The sequence below is a fragment of the Megalobrama amblycephala genome, linkage group LG2 (genome assembly GCF_018812025.1).
Source record: "Megalobrama amblycephala isolate DHTTF-2021 linkage group LG2, ASM1881202v1, whole genome shotgun sequence".
NCBI classification, from domain to species: domain Eukaryota; kingdom Metazoa; phylum Chordata; class Actinopteri; order Cypriniformes; family Xenocyprididae; genus Megalobrama; species Megalobrama amblycephala.
Window position 1 is genome coordinate 13,672,819 of NC_063045.1, and position 17,866 is coordinate 13,690,684.

At 36.9% G+C, this 17,866-nt stretch overlaps 1 protein-coding gene across 2 annotated transcripts; it reads left to right on the top strand.

The window, feature by feature from the left end:
- The first annotated feature begins 101 nt into the window (after nucleotides 1-101).
- capn1b (calpain 1, (mu/I) large subunit b) lies at nucleotides 102-17,254 on the top strand. Of its 2 annotated transcripts, XM_048182873.1 has the most exons (23): nucleotides 105-243; nucleotides 1,092-1,117; nucleotides 2,522-2,768; nucleotides 4,849-4,918; nucleotides 8,879-8,997; nucleotides 10,062-10,195; nucleotides 10,271-10,439; nucleotides 10,552-10,635; nucleotides 10,724-10,809; nucleotides 10,883-10,957; nucleotides 11,206-11,366; nucleotides 11,456-11,625; nucleotides 11,727-11,738; nucleotides 12,029-12,240; nucleotides 12,416-12,455; nucleotides 12,606-12,671; nucleotides 12,752-12,809; nucleotides 12,904-12,968; nucleotides 13,091-13,159; nucleotides 13,259-13,337; nucleotides 16,246-16,359; nucleotides 16,453-16,511; nucleotides 16,659-17,254. In XM_048182873.1, exons 3-23 carry the CDS (start codon nucleotides 2,523-2,525, stop codon nucleotides 16,683-16,685), a joined length of 2,115 nt encoding a protein of 704 aa, XP_048038830.1. In that variant the 5' UTR covers nucleotides 105-243; nucleotides 1,092-1,117; nucleotide 2,522; the 3' UTR covers nucleotides 16,686-17,254. The 2 variants fall into 2 exon arrangements, with proteins under 2 accessions (XP_048038831.1, XP_048038830.1); XM_048182874.1 differs by lacking the exon at nucleotides 1,092-1,117 and having other exon boundaries at nucleotides 102-243.
- The last annotated feature ends 612 nt before the right edge of the window (nucleotides 17,255-17,866 follow it).

Genomic DNA, 17,866 nt, shown 5'->3' on the forward strand with positions numbered 1-17,866 from the left:
TTATATTTTTGTACATGACTGGAAGTTACTGAATGGGCACTTCCGGTCCCTTTAAGGCTTTTCGCAGAAGGTTTACATTTGATGTCTCAGCTGTCGATCATTCGCTAGCTCCGCCCTCATAGGCGTGGCCGTGCACTGCGGTACCCTGATTGTTGTCTCATCTCCACGGATTCGTTCATCATTCTCTATTCTCCGCAATCTTAAAACGCACCCGTGTTTAACCATAGAGACAACTAAACGGTGGTAAGTTTTGCTTAACTTTTCCTTGTTAACTATGTACGATATCCGTCTGTAAGTATGAAACCTATGCCCTATATTTCTAGCGGGTGACGAAACTAATTTCTTATAGCTTATTTGTTTAATTTCTACTGGTGATTATGAATCGACCTTAATAATTATAAACAAATGAGTCACACTATTTGGGTTGTTCATCATATAAATAAAAAATGAAACGACAGATACAAACAGTTAGCACTATATAAAGCAGTATGAGTGAATGTGTGCAGCTGTTTTTGAGGGTGTGTTCATTCATCATCTAAAACAAACACTAGAATGCTGATGCTCAGTCTGGCCTATTGATTTCCCATCACTAAGTCAGCTGACATTGTATCAGTAGCCAGTGTTGTTTACATTCCACATGATCTGCTCTACTGCACCTAGAAGAAACCCAGAGACTAGTTAAAAGTGGGTTATTTTGGTATAGTTTCAAGAGTATTTTTGGAGAACATCCGCTGTGCTTTTAGACCTGACATACATATGTAAATTAACAGTTATGTGTACATTTACACACTTATATGCAGACAACAAAAGTACCACATGGTAATATTGTTTGAAGTACTTTGGATTGCCATGTAAAAACCATGAATATATGGTATATCAAAGTATATATATCATATATATACTATCATATATATATATATATATATATATATATATATATATATATATATATATATATATATATATATATCAAAGTACCATGGTATTACCATCTGTTGCCATCCAAGGTACAAGCATCACTACCATATTTACATGAATTCATGTGGTAACAAATAATCGATACATTTCTAAATGACCTTTTTCTCCTCAAGCCTGCGGCCCTCACAAGGAACTTAAGGTATATTCACCATCTTGTCTCTCTGTAGTTCCAGTTTAAAATAAGGATGATAAATGTGGACTAAATGAAGTTATCTTAGCTGGCTCTATGAGGTTTCCTTTAGCCAATGCTTCGAGAACTGCCCTCCGTGCACACTGTCCATGAAATCATGGCAAACAGGGTCTGGAAATCTGCAGAGCGGATAACCTTATTACAAGACAACATGACATTAGCTAGTCATTAGTAAACCTCTCCCCACCCTCAGTAGGGCGCTAATCGAGTGTCTGTTGTAGAGGGCATTTCTCTCAGCACGCTGGACTAAAAGCCGCATGAATGCTGCTGCACTAATAATGGCAAAGTGGGTGACCATAAGCGGACGTAAGCAAACATCTTAAGCCTTTTAGCAGCGGCACTTTACGCTAAACGCTCAAGAGACATTGAACATGTGCTGTTGAATGATTGGTGCTATATCTGTGCTAGCTTCTAGTAACCAGTCTCCAACTGCCATATGCACACATTCATACTCTTTTGTTTGGTTTGGTGTAGCAGTTAAAGCAGGGGTATCCAAAGTCGGTCCACTGTCCTGCAGATAGATTTGCCTAAAGGTTTGTGAGTCATTGATTAGCTGGTTCAGGTGCTAAACATTGCAGGACAGTGGCCCTCAAGGAGCAGGATTGGACACCCCTTAGTTAAAGCTACTAATCAGAAGGTTGCTGGTTCTATTCCCACAAAAGCAAGCCATGAGCTATAATCATTTAAAGCGATAGTTCACCTAAAAATGACAATTCTGTAATAATTTACTCCACCTCATGTTGTTCCAAACCTGTATTTTCTTGTCAAGTACAATGTTTTCTAGGGATGCAAGATATATTGGCCACCATATTAGCATTGGCCGATATATGTCCATTTTTAATGGTATTGTTATCGGCCCAATAAGAAAATTTGGCCGATGTATCAGAGCTGATAAATAATGGATTATTTCCTTCTGCTGAGACACTTTAGATGTGCACTATTCACCATGATGGTTTTGAATTGCATGAAATATGATTGAAATTACTTCCAAAAGGAAAACTGCAACATGCAGCACAAGTCTGTCATATAGGCTATATAAAATTATAATGAAAACATTATAATTGTGTGCTTGGGACATGGCTTTTAAATGGTGAATCTTTTGTTTTTGTAATTAGGCCCTCAAAAATTATATAAAAAATGTGGATTTAGATTTATCAGCCAATATATCGGTTATTGGCTTTCATATATAAAGAATTATCGGTATCGGCCAAAATTTTCATATTGGTGCATCCCTAATGTTTTCCATATAATGAAAGTAAATGGAGACTCTGGGAAAAGGGTTTGGAACAATATGGGATCTACTTTGGGTTAAAGCATGTTTTTAAATGACTACCTTATTTTGGTGCATTACAGTATGTTTTCAATTGGGGGAATTTCGTCGCATATCTACAAGGAGCGCTTGCACGCAGAAGGGATGGGAACCAATGACAATGCACTCAAGTACCTGAACCAGGACTACGAGGAGCTGAAGAGGGAGTGTGTGGAGAGCGGTAGGCTGTTTGAGGACCCCTGCTTTCCCACAGTGCCCCAGTCACTGGGCTTCAAGGAGCTTGCGCCAAACTCCTCCAAAACACGCGGTGTGCAGTGGATAAGGCCCACTGTGAGTGTCGCAGAGCACCGTCTATACAAACAGCATGCTAGTGATGACATAAAAATGCATAGTCACTGAGAGAACATATCTATATTTTATTTTTGACACTGAGTGGGAGGAAAAAGACTGAGAAATTACATGAGCTAGACTCAAACTCTCATTTCCCACATGAGAACTAAGGCACAACAGTGGGCACTAACTACTAAGACAAGTCTCAAATTTTTATTTTTAGCACAATTTGACACATTAATTGAAATGGATAGTAAAGAGAGTACAGGAAGTTAAAGCCCAAAGTATACTTCACTTTTTACACGTACGTGAGGGTCAGCTAACAGTGCGCGTGACATGAATTTCGTCATCAGAAGAGTACGCGCGCACTGTATGCGCACTGGCGGATTTTTGTAACCGCGCATACTTCAGGTCACACATGCACAATAATTAGTTTATCCACAAGGTGGCAACCTGGGGGCGTCGATTCACAAGGTAGTCAAAGAAAAACTACACTTACGTTGCACGAGTGGTGCCCACTACTGGCGGAACTCGTGCATAAGGTTTAAATGAAACGCACTAAGCCCTTCATCACTTGGAATTCACCATGGAGCTGATTTATTATTTAAACCCCTTTTATACTTATGGATTTGTTTTATGCAACATTCTATATGCTTATAAGTTGTTGGAGAAAATATATAAGATCCTATAGGTATATGAGCTCAATAGTATAAACTTTGACTGTGAATATAAGGTAGCTACAATTAGTATGCGATTAAATCTCAACATAATTAATATATTATACACTATTATGCGATTAATTCCCAAAATAATCAATATATCATACACTTCAGTTAAGCGAGACCTGCTGTGATGTCACAATCAAATTGAATTGTGGGATATAGAGCTGCTTGAAGAGTACATCAGAGTAGACTTAGGGAAGTTCGTGAGTGGAACGCAACGAACACATGCAAGCTACAGCTACAATGGAGGCCTATAGACGAGAAATTGTGTGAAGAGGTTAGAAAGTACCCTCAATTGTACCCTCAACTCTAGCATGAAATAATTCAAATATATTTACATAGGTTGTAACACGTGGCGAGAGATTGCTCAAAACTGAGCATGCGTTGAACGCCTGTGTACACACACGAGTCAAACGAAGTATACTTTGCAGGCTGTGCGTTCGACTGCACGCGTACACTAGCATACACGTAAAAAAACGAAGTATACCCAGGGCTTAAGTGGGAGGAACATGATTGAGTAATTACATGAGCTGGACTCGAACTCTCATGTCCCACATGAGAACCAAAATGCAACATTTGGCACTAATTACTGAGACACATTTGAGAGTGAAATTACTTTGTAATGCACTGGCAAAAATGAAATATTCCCTCTTTTCTTTGAAAAAAAGAATTTTTGTTTTGTTTATATATGCTGAAATTGTTTCATTTCTTCATACAAGCAATAAGTAATGTAATTTCTTCAATGAATCATCAGATTATTACTTGGCCTGTGTATCCTTGTCAAAACGGAGGTTGTATACTGTCAGTTAACCTATGAAAATATTGTAGACTACAATACATGTATAGACTTGTTTGCATATCATACATTAAAGCTGCAGTCCGCGATTTTTGGCCCTCTAGCGGTTAATAAACAGAACTGCACGCATCTTGCGGAGGAACATTGTAGCCGGAGCTACTTTTCTACATGTCTATGGCGAGTCACGCAGTTACTGTGATACTCTGCGGCGAGTCCTACCAGTCCGGCCTGAAATAGTCCGAATATAAACACTTATTATAAGTGTACCATAATGATTCAGGATAAGACAAAAACACGGTTTGGAAAATGGATTCATGTTGCATATTCTTATTATATACTTTTTGTAAATTTTTAACACAAAAAAAGTTGCGGACTGCAGCTTTAAAGAAAGACAGCTGAATTGAGTTTATATAACCTCACAGACGTATAATGAAAATGTTTGATGAGACTCTTGATAAGTAACGAGGCGTAAAGTGTGTTGTTATAGGTTGACAGGGGCAGTAGCACACTTTGGTTGAGGTTTTGCACTGATGTGTTATGTTTGCTTGCGTAATGTTTGTAGGAGCTGTCAAACAATCCTCAGTTCATAGTGGGAGGAGCGACACGGACAGATATTTGCCAGGGGGCTCTAGGTGAGTATGTACTGTATGATCCTGGGTGTGTTTGTTTGTGCATGCTTGCACACGTTAATGAATGTCAGTAGCTTCATTTGTGCTTCACTGCAGTTTGAATAATGCTACAGCTTAAATCTGATGCAAAACAGTGTGTGTCTATGACCTTCATACATACTGGCTGTTGCCACACAAATAAATAAAGAAGCCTCAGAGTTACGATGTCTCCCAATTTGTAATTAAAAATTACAAATAGATTGCAGAAATGCATCAATGTAGATGTAAACACTTAGGTATTAGCATGATTAGCATATTAGCATGTTTTTATTAATGTGTATGTAAATGTGATGTAATTTATATTAGATAGATAGATTTTATTGCATATATTATATAATTTGCCTTTATTACAGTAGGCTTTATGAATGAGCTTATGACAAATCACACTTAGTCGAAATCTGATTCATTACACTACTATGATCACAATGCATGTTTTCACTGTCGCTTCTGAGAGGAAATGTGTGTTAGGGGGATAAATGAGTTCGTGTGTGTGTTTCCTGGCTGGTGGGGAGTGTTTAAACCATGGTTTAAACACGATGCCTGAATGGTGAGTCACACAGACACGGGTGTAGCATTAGAGAACTCTGGGATTGCTGGCTGCAAGCCACAGTCCACAACATGCGTGTGTGTGTGTGTGTGTGTGTGTGTGTGTGTGTGTGTGTGTGTGTGTGTGAGGGTGTGGGTGTGCACTCATCAGTGCCAAAGTTTGTACAGCAAACACTGGGTGGAGTAGGATGGGGAAGCTTATCGCAGAAATGCATTTTACCTTTCAGTTGGCACATAGAAAAGCTCAAGCCTCCACAGCCAAATGGGTTGGCTTTGACAAGGGTGTTTGAGATAAAACAGCATTCATCCAGAGTAAATGTACAGTACTGACGTACATTGTGCATTCTCCTCCCCCTTTTTGGTTGTGGGTGGAGGGCTCCCCCTAATGACTGATTGTAGTACATACAGTACATTTATCATGGTAACCATAGAATATTATACTAGTTAATGTTTGTACAGAATAAGCCTTTTAAAATTTTGAAGGAGAATCATTTTAATTTTGAATTAAAGTAGTAACAATAGCTGTAGTATTAATTGTATTTTGGCTAAAACTATGGTAACCATGGTACATTTTTATAAGTGTAATAAGTTTGGTAAACTTAATGTCACCAAAAGTAATTGCAAAAATAAAATGCTCTCAACACTCTTCTCACCTACTATTGGTTCATCAAACAGACAGCCCCGCCCCAAACTCATGCCATTGGTTGAGGCATTTGCTATGCATCAGTTCATTCAGGAAGTGAGTCTCTGAATGGCTTATTTAGTCATTATCAATTTAAAAAATTTTTTTTTTTTTTTTTGATGGAATTTAAAATATTGCACTTATTATAAATGATTTATCCATACACATAATTTAAAGGTGCCCTAGAACTTTTTTTTTAAAAAGATGTAATATAAGTCTAAGGTGTCCCCTGAATGTGTCTGTGAAGTTTCAGCTCAAAATACCCCATAGATTTTTTTAAATAAATTTTTTTTAACTGCCTATTTTGGGGCATAATTAGAAACGAGCCAATTTCAGGTTGCGGCCCCTTTAAATCGCGCTCTCCGCCCCCTCCCGAGCTCTTGACTCTATCACAGCATAAACAAAGTTTACACAGCTAATATAACCCTCAAAATGGATCTTTACAAAGTGTTCGTCATGCATACTGAATGCATGCGTCGGATTATGTGAGTATTGTATTTATTTGGGTGTTTACATTTGATATTGAATGAGTTTGATAATGCTCCGTGGCTAACGGCTAACACACTGTTGGAGAGATTTATAAAGAATGAAGTTGTGTTTATGAATTATACTGACTGCAAGTGTTTAAAAATGAAAATAACGACGGCTCTCGTCTCCGTGAATACAGTAAGAAACAATGGTAACTTTAACCACATTTAACAGTACATTAGCAACATGCTAACAGAACATTTAGAAAGACAATTCACAAATATAACTAAAAATATCATGTTATCATGGATCATGTCAGTTATTATTGCTCCATCTGCCATTTTTCGCTGTTTTCCTTGCTTGCTTACCTAGTCTGATTATTCAGCAGTGCACATCCAGACGTCCTGCCCTTGTGTAATGCCTCAATCATGGGCTGGCATATGCAAATATTGGGGCGTACACCCCGACTGTTACGTAACAGTCGGTGTTATGTTGAGATTCGCCTGTTTTCCGGAGGTCTTTTAACCCTCTATGGTACGCAATATGATATCAATGAGGAAACAATTATTTGTGTTGTTTTTCCTGCTTAAAATTGGACACTTTAACAATATCAATAAACATTTTCATAATTTTTAAATTTATTTAATTTTTATAAGTTTGTTGCCTCGAGGCAACATTGTACCACAATGGAAAAATTTAAACATTTGGCATTTTCATGTAGAAAAAAGAAATATATTTATTGAAAACGTTAATTTCTTTAACCAGACACTTAAACAAACAAATTTATCTAGTTTTTAATGTATTAAAAGTTTCATATTTAATAAAAAGTAACATTTTATATCCAGCTGTTGCCCTCAGGCAACATTGTACCATAGTGGAATGCAAGTATTACCAAACCATCATATTTTTATGTTATTATATTAAATGATCATATCCATCTTCATCCTCATCTCCATCTTCTCTCTCACCCTCAGTATCTCCCTGATGGATTGTCACTATGATTTCATCTTCCCCATTACAGTATGACCCCTCATTAACTCCTCATACTCACCCTCATCAGCTGCCAGTGTTACCTGTGTTTTATACGTTTCTGAAGTTGTATAGAAAATATGCAGATCATAATATATGCAGATATAGTATGTGAATTAGTATTCTTATAAGTACATTACAAAATCATGTGAAAATGCCAACATATTTAGATAATTCTAACTCTTTTCCTTACAAATATGATCCATTTGTATTGAAACCTATTATGGCTGTATGGTCTTATGCGATTCCATTATGGTACAATGTTGCCTTGAGGCAACACACAGTTTTTTGTAATTTTCTCTAAAACATTTGATGATATATAATGTAAATTACATAAAAATACTTCTTTATTTGACAGTGAAGGTGACTCATATTTTTGTGGGTGATTAAATGGTTACAAACAAGTGAAAAAACACTTTTCAATGGAGAAAATATGGAGTCATGTGATATGTGCACATGTGCTGAAACAGGACACAAAATGGACCCCTGTTGGTCATGTTTTGGTCTTTTTTGCACTTTTATTGATTAGTATTTGAGTTATTCTGTCCTGAGATATGCTTGATCAATCAATTTGTGCTTTATTTTATTAAAAACAAACTAAAATAGACCATGTTGCCTGGAGGCAACACCGTACCATAGAGGGTTTTAAACAAATGAGATTTATATAAGAAGGAGGAAACAATGGAGTTTGAAACTCACTGTATGTATTTTCCATGTACTGAACTCTTGTTATTTAATTAACTATGGCAATATAAATTCAATTTTTAATTCTAGGGCACCTTTAAAAAAAAAAAATCATGTGCCATCATAATCTTTTATCAAAATAATTTCCCTTCCCTTTTGCAGTGACAACTCTTCTCTGTTTACTGGCGTGAGGACGGGACAACCTGTCACTCACAAGAGATCCACCAATAGCTAACCGCAATCATCCAATCAATTCCTGATTGACAAAAATCAAGTCCTGCTCTACACTTTTTTTTTTTTTTTGTTCAAGAAGCCATTTCACTCAGATACAAGTAACAATATTACTGAAAAAGTTTGAATAAATGTTTTTTTGGACTGGGGAGGAAGTTTTCAGTCATAAGTTTTGTTATAGTACATAAGACTTCTTTTTTCTCTCAGAATTTCTTGGCCTACAGGCTTCTGCTGTAAATGAATTACAGTAACAGTATTTTCTGTGGTAATTTTTCTCCGCTCAGGTGACTGTTGGCTGTTGGCTGCCATAGGGTCTCTGACTTTAAATGACAAGCTGCTTCACAGAGTTGTTCCTCATGGACAAAGCTTTACGGACGATTATGCAGGCATCTTCCACTTCCAGGTGCTCAGCCGACTGTTAATGAATGACAGAAATGTAGAACACACATTACATTTCTGCTATAATTTTATTTTTAAGACATAATATTTTAGTATTTGTATTAATATTTTAGAAATATAAACATTCATTTTTATTATTATTTTTGAAGGGATAGTTCACCCCAAAATGAAAATTATCCCATGATTTACTCAAGCCATCCTAGGTGTATATGACAATCTTCTTTCAGATGAACACAATCAAAGATATATTTAAAAATATCTTTGCTCCTCTAAACTTTATAATGGTTGTGAATGGGGGGCCAAACAAACAATGTATCCATCCATAATAAAAGTAATCCATACAGCTCCAGGCAGTTAATAAAGGCCTTCTGAAACGAAGCAATGCCGTACACATCGATCTGACGTGATGCATGATGTAATGATGAACGTGGAAGCGCAGAGGACGGAGCAAAACAAAACACCGGTCATGAATTAGAAGTATAAAACGATATTTTTTAAAGAGAAATGTTGGAGGATTTTGATATAAGAGAAGAGTTTGTTGCCCAGCCTTATTTGTTTGAACCATGAGAGGCGTCTAAGCTTACGATACTTCCACATCCTATGTCATACATCACGTCAGGCGTTACTCATTTGGCGCAATTCGACTTGCGCAGTATGGATACGGTCGCCCACTGGAAGCTAGTTATTTGAATTTATAAAGTTTTAAATATGGATTTAAAAAAAATAAATAAATAAATGCATTGCTTCGCTTCAGAAGTACTTTATTAACCCCCCTGGAGCCGTATGGATTACTTTTATGTTGGATAGATGCGCTTTTTTGGGCTTCAAAATCTCGGCCCCCATTCACTCCCATTATAAAGCTTGGAAGAGCCTGGATATTTTTTTAAATATATCTCCGATTGTGTTAGTCTAAAAGAAGATAGTCATATACACCTGGGATGGCTTGAGGGTGAGTAAATCATGGGATCATTTTCCTTTACTATTCCTTTAATAATTTATAATATTAATTAATATATATTTCATTTATTTTTTCAATATTTTTATGTGTGTTGTTTGCTTGTTGTGCAGTTCTGGCAGTTTGGCGAGTGGGTGGACGTCGTGATTGACGACCGCTTGCCTGTCAAGGATAAAGAGCTAATGTTTGTTCACTCAGCAGAAGGAAATGAGTTCTGGAGTGCTCTTTTGGAGAAGGCCTATGCCAAGTGAGTCTCTTCCTCTCTCTTCTTCTTCTTCTATACGACAGTAATAGAGACCATATCGTGTGCATGTGCCTGTAGGCTGCATGGCTCATATGAAGCTCTGTCGGGAGGTTCCACCACCGAAGGTTTTGAGGACTTCACAGGCGGAGTGGCCGAGATGTACGAGCTGCGTAAAGCTCCCAAAGACCTGCACCGCATCATTGCCAAAGCCTTGGAGAGAGGCTCGCTGCTGGGCTGCTCCATTGATGTGAGTCCTCACAGCGCCTACTACTGGCCTGGAGACACAACGCAACATTGATGGATTATCCAAATAAAGATGACCAGTTTTTCTGTGTAATTTGAGTGTGTTTGTCTGGTAGATCACCAGTGCCTTTGACATGGAGGCCGTGACCTTTAAGAAGCTGGTGAAGGGGCATGCGTACTCCGTCACAGGTCTCAGAGAGGTCAGGATAACGTCTAAAATGTATCTTGAGCTCATTAGTTTTTCCTTTTTTAATTATTTGCATCAGTCTTTTGTTGTTGTAATTTTAGGTGAATTTCCGTGGCAGCAAAGAGAGGTTGATCCGCATCCGAAACCCTTGGGGGCAAGTTGAATGGACAGGGGCTTGGAGTGACAAGTGAGTCGGCCAAACAGAATGAACTTGACTTGCTGTACATGCTCATAGTATAACACTTGTACTTCATTTCCAGTTCTTCTGAGTGGAATGGAATTGATCCAGCAGAAAGAGAGGAAATGAACAACCACATGGAGGATGGCGAGTTTTGGTAAATCTCCTCCATAGAAATCTGATCTTTATGGTTTATGCACTCTATATTAGGGATACGAGTTAGTCCCAAGAAGAAGTGATTCTTTGATTCTGAAAGCTTTGGATTAGGGCTTCATGATTAATCAAAATAAATCAGTAATTGCAATATCAATCAAACAATTCTTGGAATCTACATTATTTCCTGTGTAAACATTCACTTTTCCCTGACAGAATGTTGCTGATGCTTTGCTTCTCTGCCCACATCAGGATGTCATTTCAGGAGTTCAAACGTCAGTTTTCTCGTCTGGAGATCTGTAACCTCACACCAGACGCTCTTAGCGAAGAGTCTTTAAATTTCTGGAACACGATTAAGTTTAACGGCACCTGGAGGCGAGGAAGTACAGCAGGGGGCTGCAGGAACCACCCCAGTGAGATTAATTCACACAGTCCCAATGATACTTATTCATCAGCTAAAACATACTGCATCACACACCTAGTTTGATGTCTCTCTTGTCAGATACATTCTGGATAAATCCTCAATATAAGATCACGCTACTGGAGGAAGATGATGATCCAGAGGATGACGAGGTGGCCTGCACCTTCATGGTGGCCTTGATGCAGAAGGACAGACGGCGTTACCGCAAGCAAGGACAGGACATGCACACCATCGGCTTTGCTTTGTATGAGGTTGTAGGATTAAACCTGAGATACAACAGTCACAGACTTTGTTAAATATCATGGTTTTGACTAATTTCTTGTCTTTTATTCCTGTTTTTCCTCATCTTCAGATCCCAGAAGAGGTATGGCACCTTTTTAGTATTATATGAATCTAAAGTGAAGTGTGTAAACACTGTGTTTTCAAAACATTTCTCTGTTTGTTTGAGTATTTCAACCAGCCCAGCATAGCAACAGTGGCTTAACCAATGCTGTGAATTTGGGGCGGAGCTATCTGTTTAACTGACCAATGAATGACAGACAGGGAAGTGTTCAGGAAACATGACTGAAAACAATTACATTTTTAAAATCTGTTTAGTGATACAGTTTATAGACATAAACTGTATTGTGATATTAAAAACTCTTCTGTTTTTAGTTTCGTGGTTCCCAGAGTGTGCATCTCAAGAAGGACTTTTTCTTGCGTAAGTCGTCCTGTGCGCGCTCGGAGACCTTCATTAATCTGCGAGAGGTCAGTGCGCGACTGAAACTGCCACCGGGCGAGTATCTCATTGTCCCTTCCACTTTTGAGCCTGGAAAAGAGGCTGACTTCGTACTGCGAGTCTTCACTGAGAAACAGTCAGAAACTCAGTGAGTGACTCGACCATTCAACTACAACAAACAACAGTAGTACAAATAAGTAGTATGAAATATTGATTATATTTAATAAATTAGCTTTTTTGGATTCTCTTGTGTTTCATTGTGCAACATCATTATGAGAAAAACTTAATTTTGTTTTTCTTTTCTTTCTTTTTTTTTTTTTTAGAGAAATGGATGATGAGATTTCATTTAACCTGGAAGATGAAGTAAGGACTTTTCTGTAATTGCAGATGATTTAAAAAACAAACAAACTTACATTTAAGGAAGGTCCCAAGACATATCTAAGAAATGTCAAAAAATGTAAAAATCCAGTGTATATAAATTTAAATGTATATAAATGTGTGTTTTATCCACAGGAGGAGGTTTCAGAGGAGAATATTGATAACTCTTTTAAGAAAATGTTTGCTCAGCTGTCTGGAGAGGTGTGTATGTTTCTGTGTGTGTCTCGATTAATAATATTGTGTATTCCATTAGATTAAACCTCATCTAAACTCTCTTGTAGGACATGGAGATTTCAGTTCATGAGCTCAGGACCATTCTGAACCGGGTGGTGGGCAAACGTAAGCTCAGCTGAAGTTTTCAAGAGTTCACGTCTGGTCTGTGTCTGTGTCTGTGTGTGCTTGAGAAATACCTCTGCTCTTCTGTGTTCTGCAGACAGGGACTTGAAGACAGATGGGTTCGGCATGGAGTCGTGTAGGTGCATGGTCAGCCTGATGGATGTATCCACCGATTCCTAACTTGTAAAAGCGACTTTAGCTTATCAAATAGTGCATATATGCATTTCATCTGATTATTGATAAGCATTTCTTTTACATTGTAATGTGCCTTGACTCAAGCTCAGAAAGATGGCAGTGCAAAACTGGGAATTGTGGAGTTCCAGATTCTATGGAATAAAATCAGGAAGTGGCTGGTGAGAAACTGACTGCTCCATCAATCATCACATATCCTTCCCTACACACTATGTATGTGAATAGTATGGTGGCAACTCAGACTTGTATCTCATTTGCAGGGCATTTTCAGACAGTTTGATCTGGATAAATCTGGCACGATGAGCTCCTATGAAATGCGCCTGGCTGTGGAGTCAGCTGGTAATAAACAGTTTTTAATGTTTATCTTGTGTGATGTTCTTGGTTAAAGAGATTAAAGATCGTTATCAATACAGATGTGATTGTGATTCACAAGCTTTTGATTCATCCCAGTTTCAAATCAAACTCATTTTAAATCAGAATTCGAAAGAGGTGAATCAAAATCGAATCAGAAGATCTGTATGGATACCCATGCGTAATCTCTATAACAGATGTCTTTAACAAAATGATTTGATTCAAATTCATTTCAATATATTTCAGTTATAATGTCCCTTTTACTTGCATGTCGTTTCGGGAATCGAGCTGTAATCTTAAGTTCATGAGAGTCATTCTTTCAGGCATCAGGCTGTATGTTTTTGATTCACTAAACAGAACCGATTCATAAGAGTAATTTGCTCATGAAACGGTTTACGCAGGTTATGTTGTACATTTTTGACTCCCAAGGGTCAATCGGCTTCTAAGAGTTTATGAATATGTTTTCATGCAGCCACTGAAAATAGGCATAGAGTAAATCAATCTATCTTGGGATTTCAAGAACATATATTGGGATAGGTCAAATTAAATGCGTGTTTAACCCTTGTGCATCTTAAGGACATTTTTGACTTTTTCAGTTTTGTTTTTTGATCATTTTTGTGTTAATGCCAAGTGCATAAATTTTGGCAGAAGTGTGTATTTTTATTGGAATTTTATTGTAATTTAAATTTCACCCTCATTCCCTTTCATAAATATATTTTAGATTAGGTACACAAAATAGTTACACTTAGAGCCTTAAGGACAAAAATGTCCCCATTGAAACCCATTAAAACATACGGAAGAGGATTAGGGCCAAGCAATAATAAAAAAATAAAACCATCTCGAGATTAAAGTTGTTAAATTTCGAGAAAAAAGTCGAGATAAAATGTTGAGAATAAACTCATTAAATTATGAGAAAAAAGTTGTTAAATAATTTAATAACTTTTTTCTCGTAATTTAACGAGTTTATTCTCAACATTTTATTTCGACTTTTTTCTCAAAATTTAACAAGCTTTTTCTCGAAATTTAACAACTTAAATCTCGAGATGGTTTTATTTTTTTTATTATTGTTTGGCCCTAATCCTCTTCCGTAATAACGGCTTCAGAATGACAGTTTTTATTTTTTTTACCAGATGGCGCCATTTTCTCAGGTTTCGCCTATCTAGCAAATACTCACCTTTTCCTGTTTTCTGCTTCTGCGTATTAAAGAGCCAATTGGATAAATTATGCAGCAATAATTGTTGTGGGTGCGTTGATATGAATGTCATCCAAATGTGTGTGTGTGTGTGTATGTACTAAATGTGTATGTGTGTACTAAAAATATTATATATTGTTTGTTTGAGAGAGAGAGAGAATATACTGTACTGCAAATCACAAATCTCAGCGCTGTTTACCAGTAAAGCTTTGCTTCCATCTAATGGGGAAAATTTGATACAACAACCAAACAAAATCTTACTGCAAAAGTTTAAAGGCGCTAAAGAGGATCTTTTCGTCGACTGAGAAACCAAAGACTGTTAGTGAGTTTTTGAAATGAGCGCATGTGTAAGAACAACCCCCCTCCTTCACAGCTCATTTCGAGGGAACGGCTCCTAAAACTCGTGCACGAGTATTGGAACACGAGTGTTTACCACCGGCATTCGCTGTGCCGTGTTAGTGGATTCATTATGTCGGACTCACTGCAGGTAACTTATAATCTGCAGTTGTTACTCCTGTCTCCTGACAAAAACATTGCATGCGGCGCCTGTGGAGTGTGGAAAGTTACTGGAGCGCGCAGCCGCACACGTCTCTCACGAGGAACGTCACGGCAGTGATTGACAAGCCAGAGGGCCAATCTCCAGATTGGCTGATGTTTTTAAGGCCCTACCTCGTGCACAGATGATGTATATTAATATTATTCCTTTCAGTGCACCTAATAAATAGTCTTTTATCAGTTAGTAAAGACAGTTTCAAGTAATATTGCAAAAATGTATAAAGCAAAACATCCTCTGTAGCACCTTTAAAGCTATTGACCTCAAGTTTGGAGCACAACTTGGTTAGATTCATGGCTTTGATTTTCTAGAAGTTTTTGCGTGTTTTATAAAATATATATTTTATATAAAATTTGTTCATAAATAATTTTCATAAACTAAAACCTCTATTTTTTTTCACTTCAACAATAATTTAAGGGTCTTCTTTAGAATGGGAGCAAACTTAAGTCTGTGCTCCAAAGCTTTACATTTTTTACTTTTTTTTAACAGATATTTTTGTCTTAGTAACTAAGTAACTTTTTTTTTTTTTTTTTTTTATTAATGCTCAAGGGTTAATCAGTGAAAATCTATCTATAATATATATAATATATATACACTGCCCTAGAAAAGTGGGGTTTTGAACAATATTGGCATGAATCCTTTTTTAATTTGTGATAATTTTGCACTGATAAGGGACAACACAAACTATGAAAACATATTTTATTATATAAACAGTTTACACATAGAAACAAACTTAAATTTTCGATTCATCAAAATATCCACCATTAGCAGCTATCTGACCTAAACTGGGTTCTAATTGGTTCATTGTATTCTAAACTTAATTGGCAATCAATTGTTGAAGCTATTAAGGTGTGCTGACCCAAAAATCTTTTGCAAACCTGGGCCAAGTTTAAACCAGTAACCAGGCATCACATCTGGCAAAGGGGCATGTCTGACTTTGACATGTATATATTGCCAATATTATGTAATCAAAATGAAAATTATTATTGCTGGTCTTCAATGATAATGTCAAGTTACTGTAATGTATTTGCACCAAAAAATGATAAGGATTAATGCTGATATCGTCCCAAACCACACTATGCCAGGGGTGTTTCCATACTTTTGGAGGGCAGTGTATGTCCTAATAATGATGCCTGTTTCCTTGTCCTCAGGTTTTAAACTGAATAACAAGCTACATCAGATACTGGTGGCAAGATATTCCGATGGAGATACAATTGACTTTGACAACTTTGTCTGTTGCCTGGTCAAACTGGAGGCCATGTTCAGTATGTCATTTAAATATCTCTCTCTCTTTTTTTAAATCATGTATTAGCTAATATTCCACTGAAACATCATACTGAATGTGTCGTATTCAACAGAGGCTTTTAGAGAGCTGGAGAGAGAGGGGTCGGGCATCGCAGAACTCAATATAAGTGAGGTGGGTCATTTCTTACCCTCTAAGTGTCTATGTTTTTCAAAATGGTGGGACATATAATTTATAGTGCATTATGTCTTAATATCGTATATTTAATATGTTCTTAAGAAAAGAAAATGATTCCATTAACACTCTTGCCCTCACCAACAGTGGCTGTACATGACCATGTGTGGATGATGTGTGAAGATCATATTGTGCTGGACAAAAAGGGCCAAAATCACACTCCCTCAACTGCAGCTTTAAGCCATTACACCCAAAGATGCCTGAGCAATACAGTACATACTGCCTTAAAACACACCAACCTAACCATCACATCAGCTTATGGCACTATATGCTTTTTGATTAAGAAGGGACACCTCATTATGCAAGATGCATTTATCAATTATGAACCATTAAATGTCAATTTAAACATATATTGCAGCATTTCAGAGAGTAGCATAACAGTTTTTTTTCTTAACTGCATGCCACTAACCTTATGCTGTAGGTATTTTATTGGACCTTGCATATGTAGATGAACTTAGCATTTGCACCATTACGGCCTTGATATTTAAATAATTTTTTTTGAGATTCAAAAATGTATCTTGTGTATGATTTTGATATAATTTATGATCACTGTGATTTGCTCTGCTATTATTTATAAAAGAATAACTTATGTTCTTATAGGATGTTCAGGGAATTGTGCTACACTAGATCCTTTCTTTTATGCTGCTTAATATGAAGTGAAAATAAAGGTTAAATTTGACTTATTGGCGTGTTATGTTTTTTTTAATGGCTATCTATATATATATATATATATATATATATACGCAGGGGTTAAAGCCCTAAAAAATCCTGAGCCAAATTCGACACAAAAGATTCATAACACTCTGAAGCTTCATGAAGCAGTGTTTTGAATTCGGCCATCACTATATAAGTCATTATTTTGTTTTTTTGGCGCACTAAAAATATTCTCGTCGCTTTATAATATTAATATTGAACCACTGTACTCACATGAACTGATTTAAATATGTTTTAATACATTAATGGATCTTGAGAGAGGAAATGTCATTGCTGGATATGCAGGCCTCACTGAGCCATCAGATTTCAACAAAAATATATCTTAATTTGCGTTCCGAAGATTAACGAAGGTCTCACGGGTGTGGAACGACATGAGGGTGAGTAATAAGTGACAGAATTTTCATTTTTGGGTGAACTAACCCTTTAAGGTACAGTTGAGGGGAAAGCCTCGGTGCTTCACAAAGCTTAATTTCGTCATCACTAATAAACTTTTATCCCAGTACTTCTGTGATAATTTGAATTTTTGTAAGAGAAATAACCATACTGTGATTTTGAAAAGTCTGTTTGTGAAGTTGTTCACA

Bases quoted from the DNA above. Each gene is read 5' to 3' on its own strand.
- capn1b (XM_048182874.1), top strand. From the start codon at position 2,523: ATGTTTTCAATTGGGGGAATTTCGTCGCATATCTACAAGGAGCGCTTG. The intron at 10,440-10,551 runs GTGAGTCCTCAC...TTTGTCTGGTAG, and splicing joins TGCTGGGCTGCTCCATTGAT to ATCACCAGTGCCTTTGACAT. The intron at 12,241-12,415 runs GTGAGTGACTCG...TTTTTTTTTTAG, and splicing joins GAGAAACAGTCAGAAACTCA to AGAAATGGATGATGAGATTT.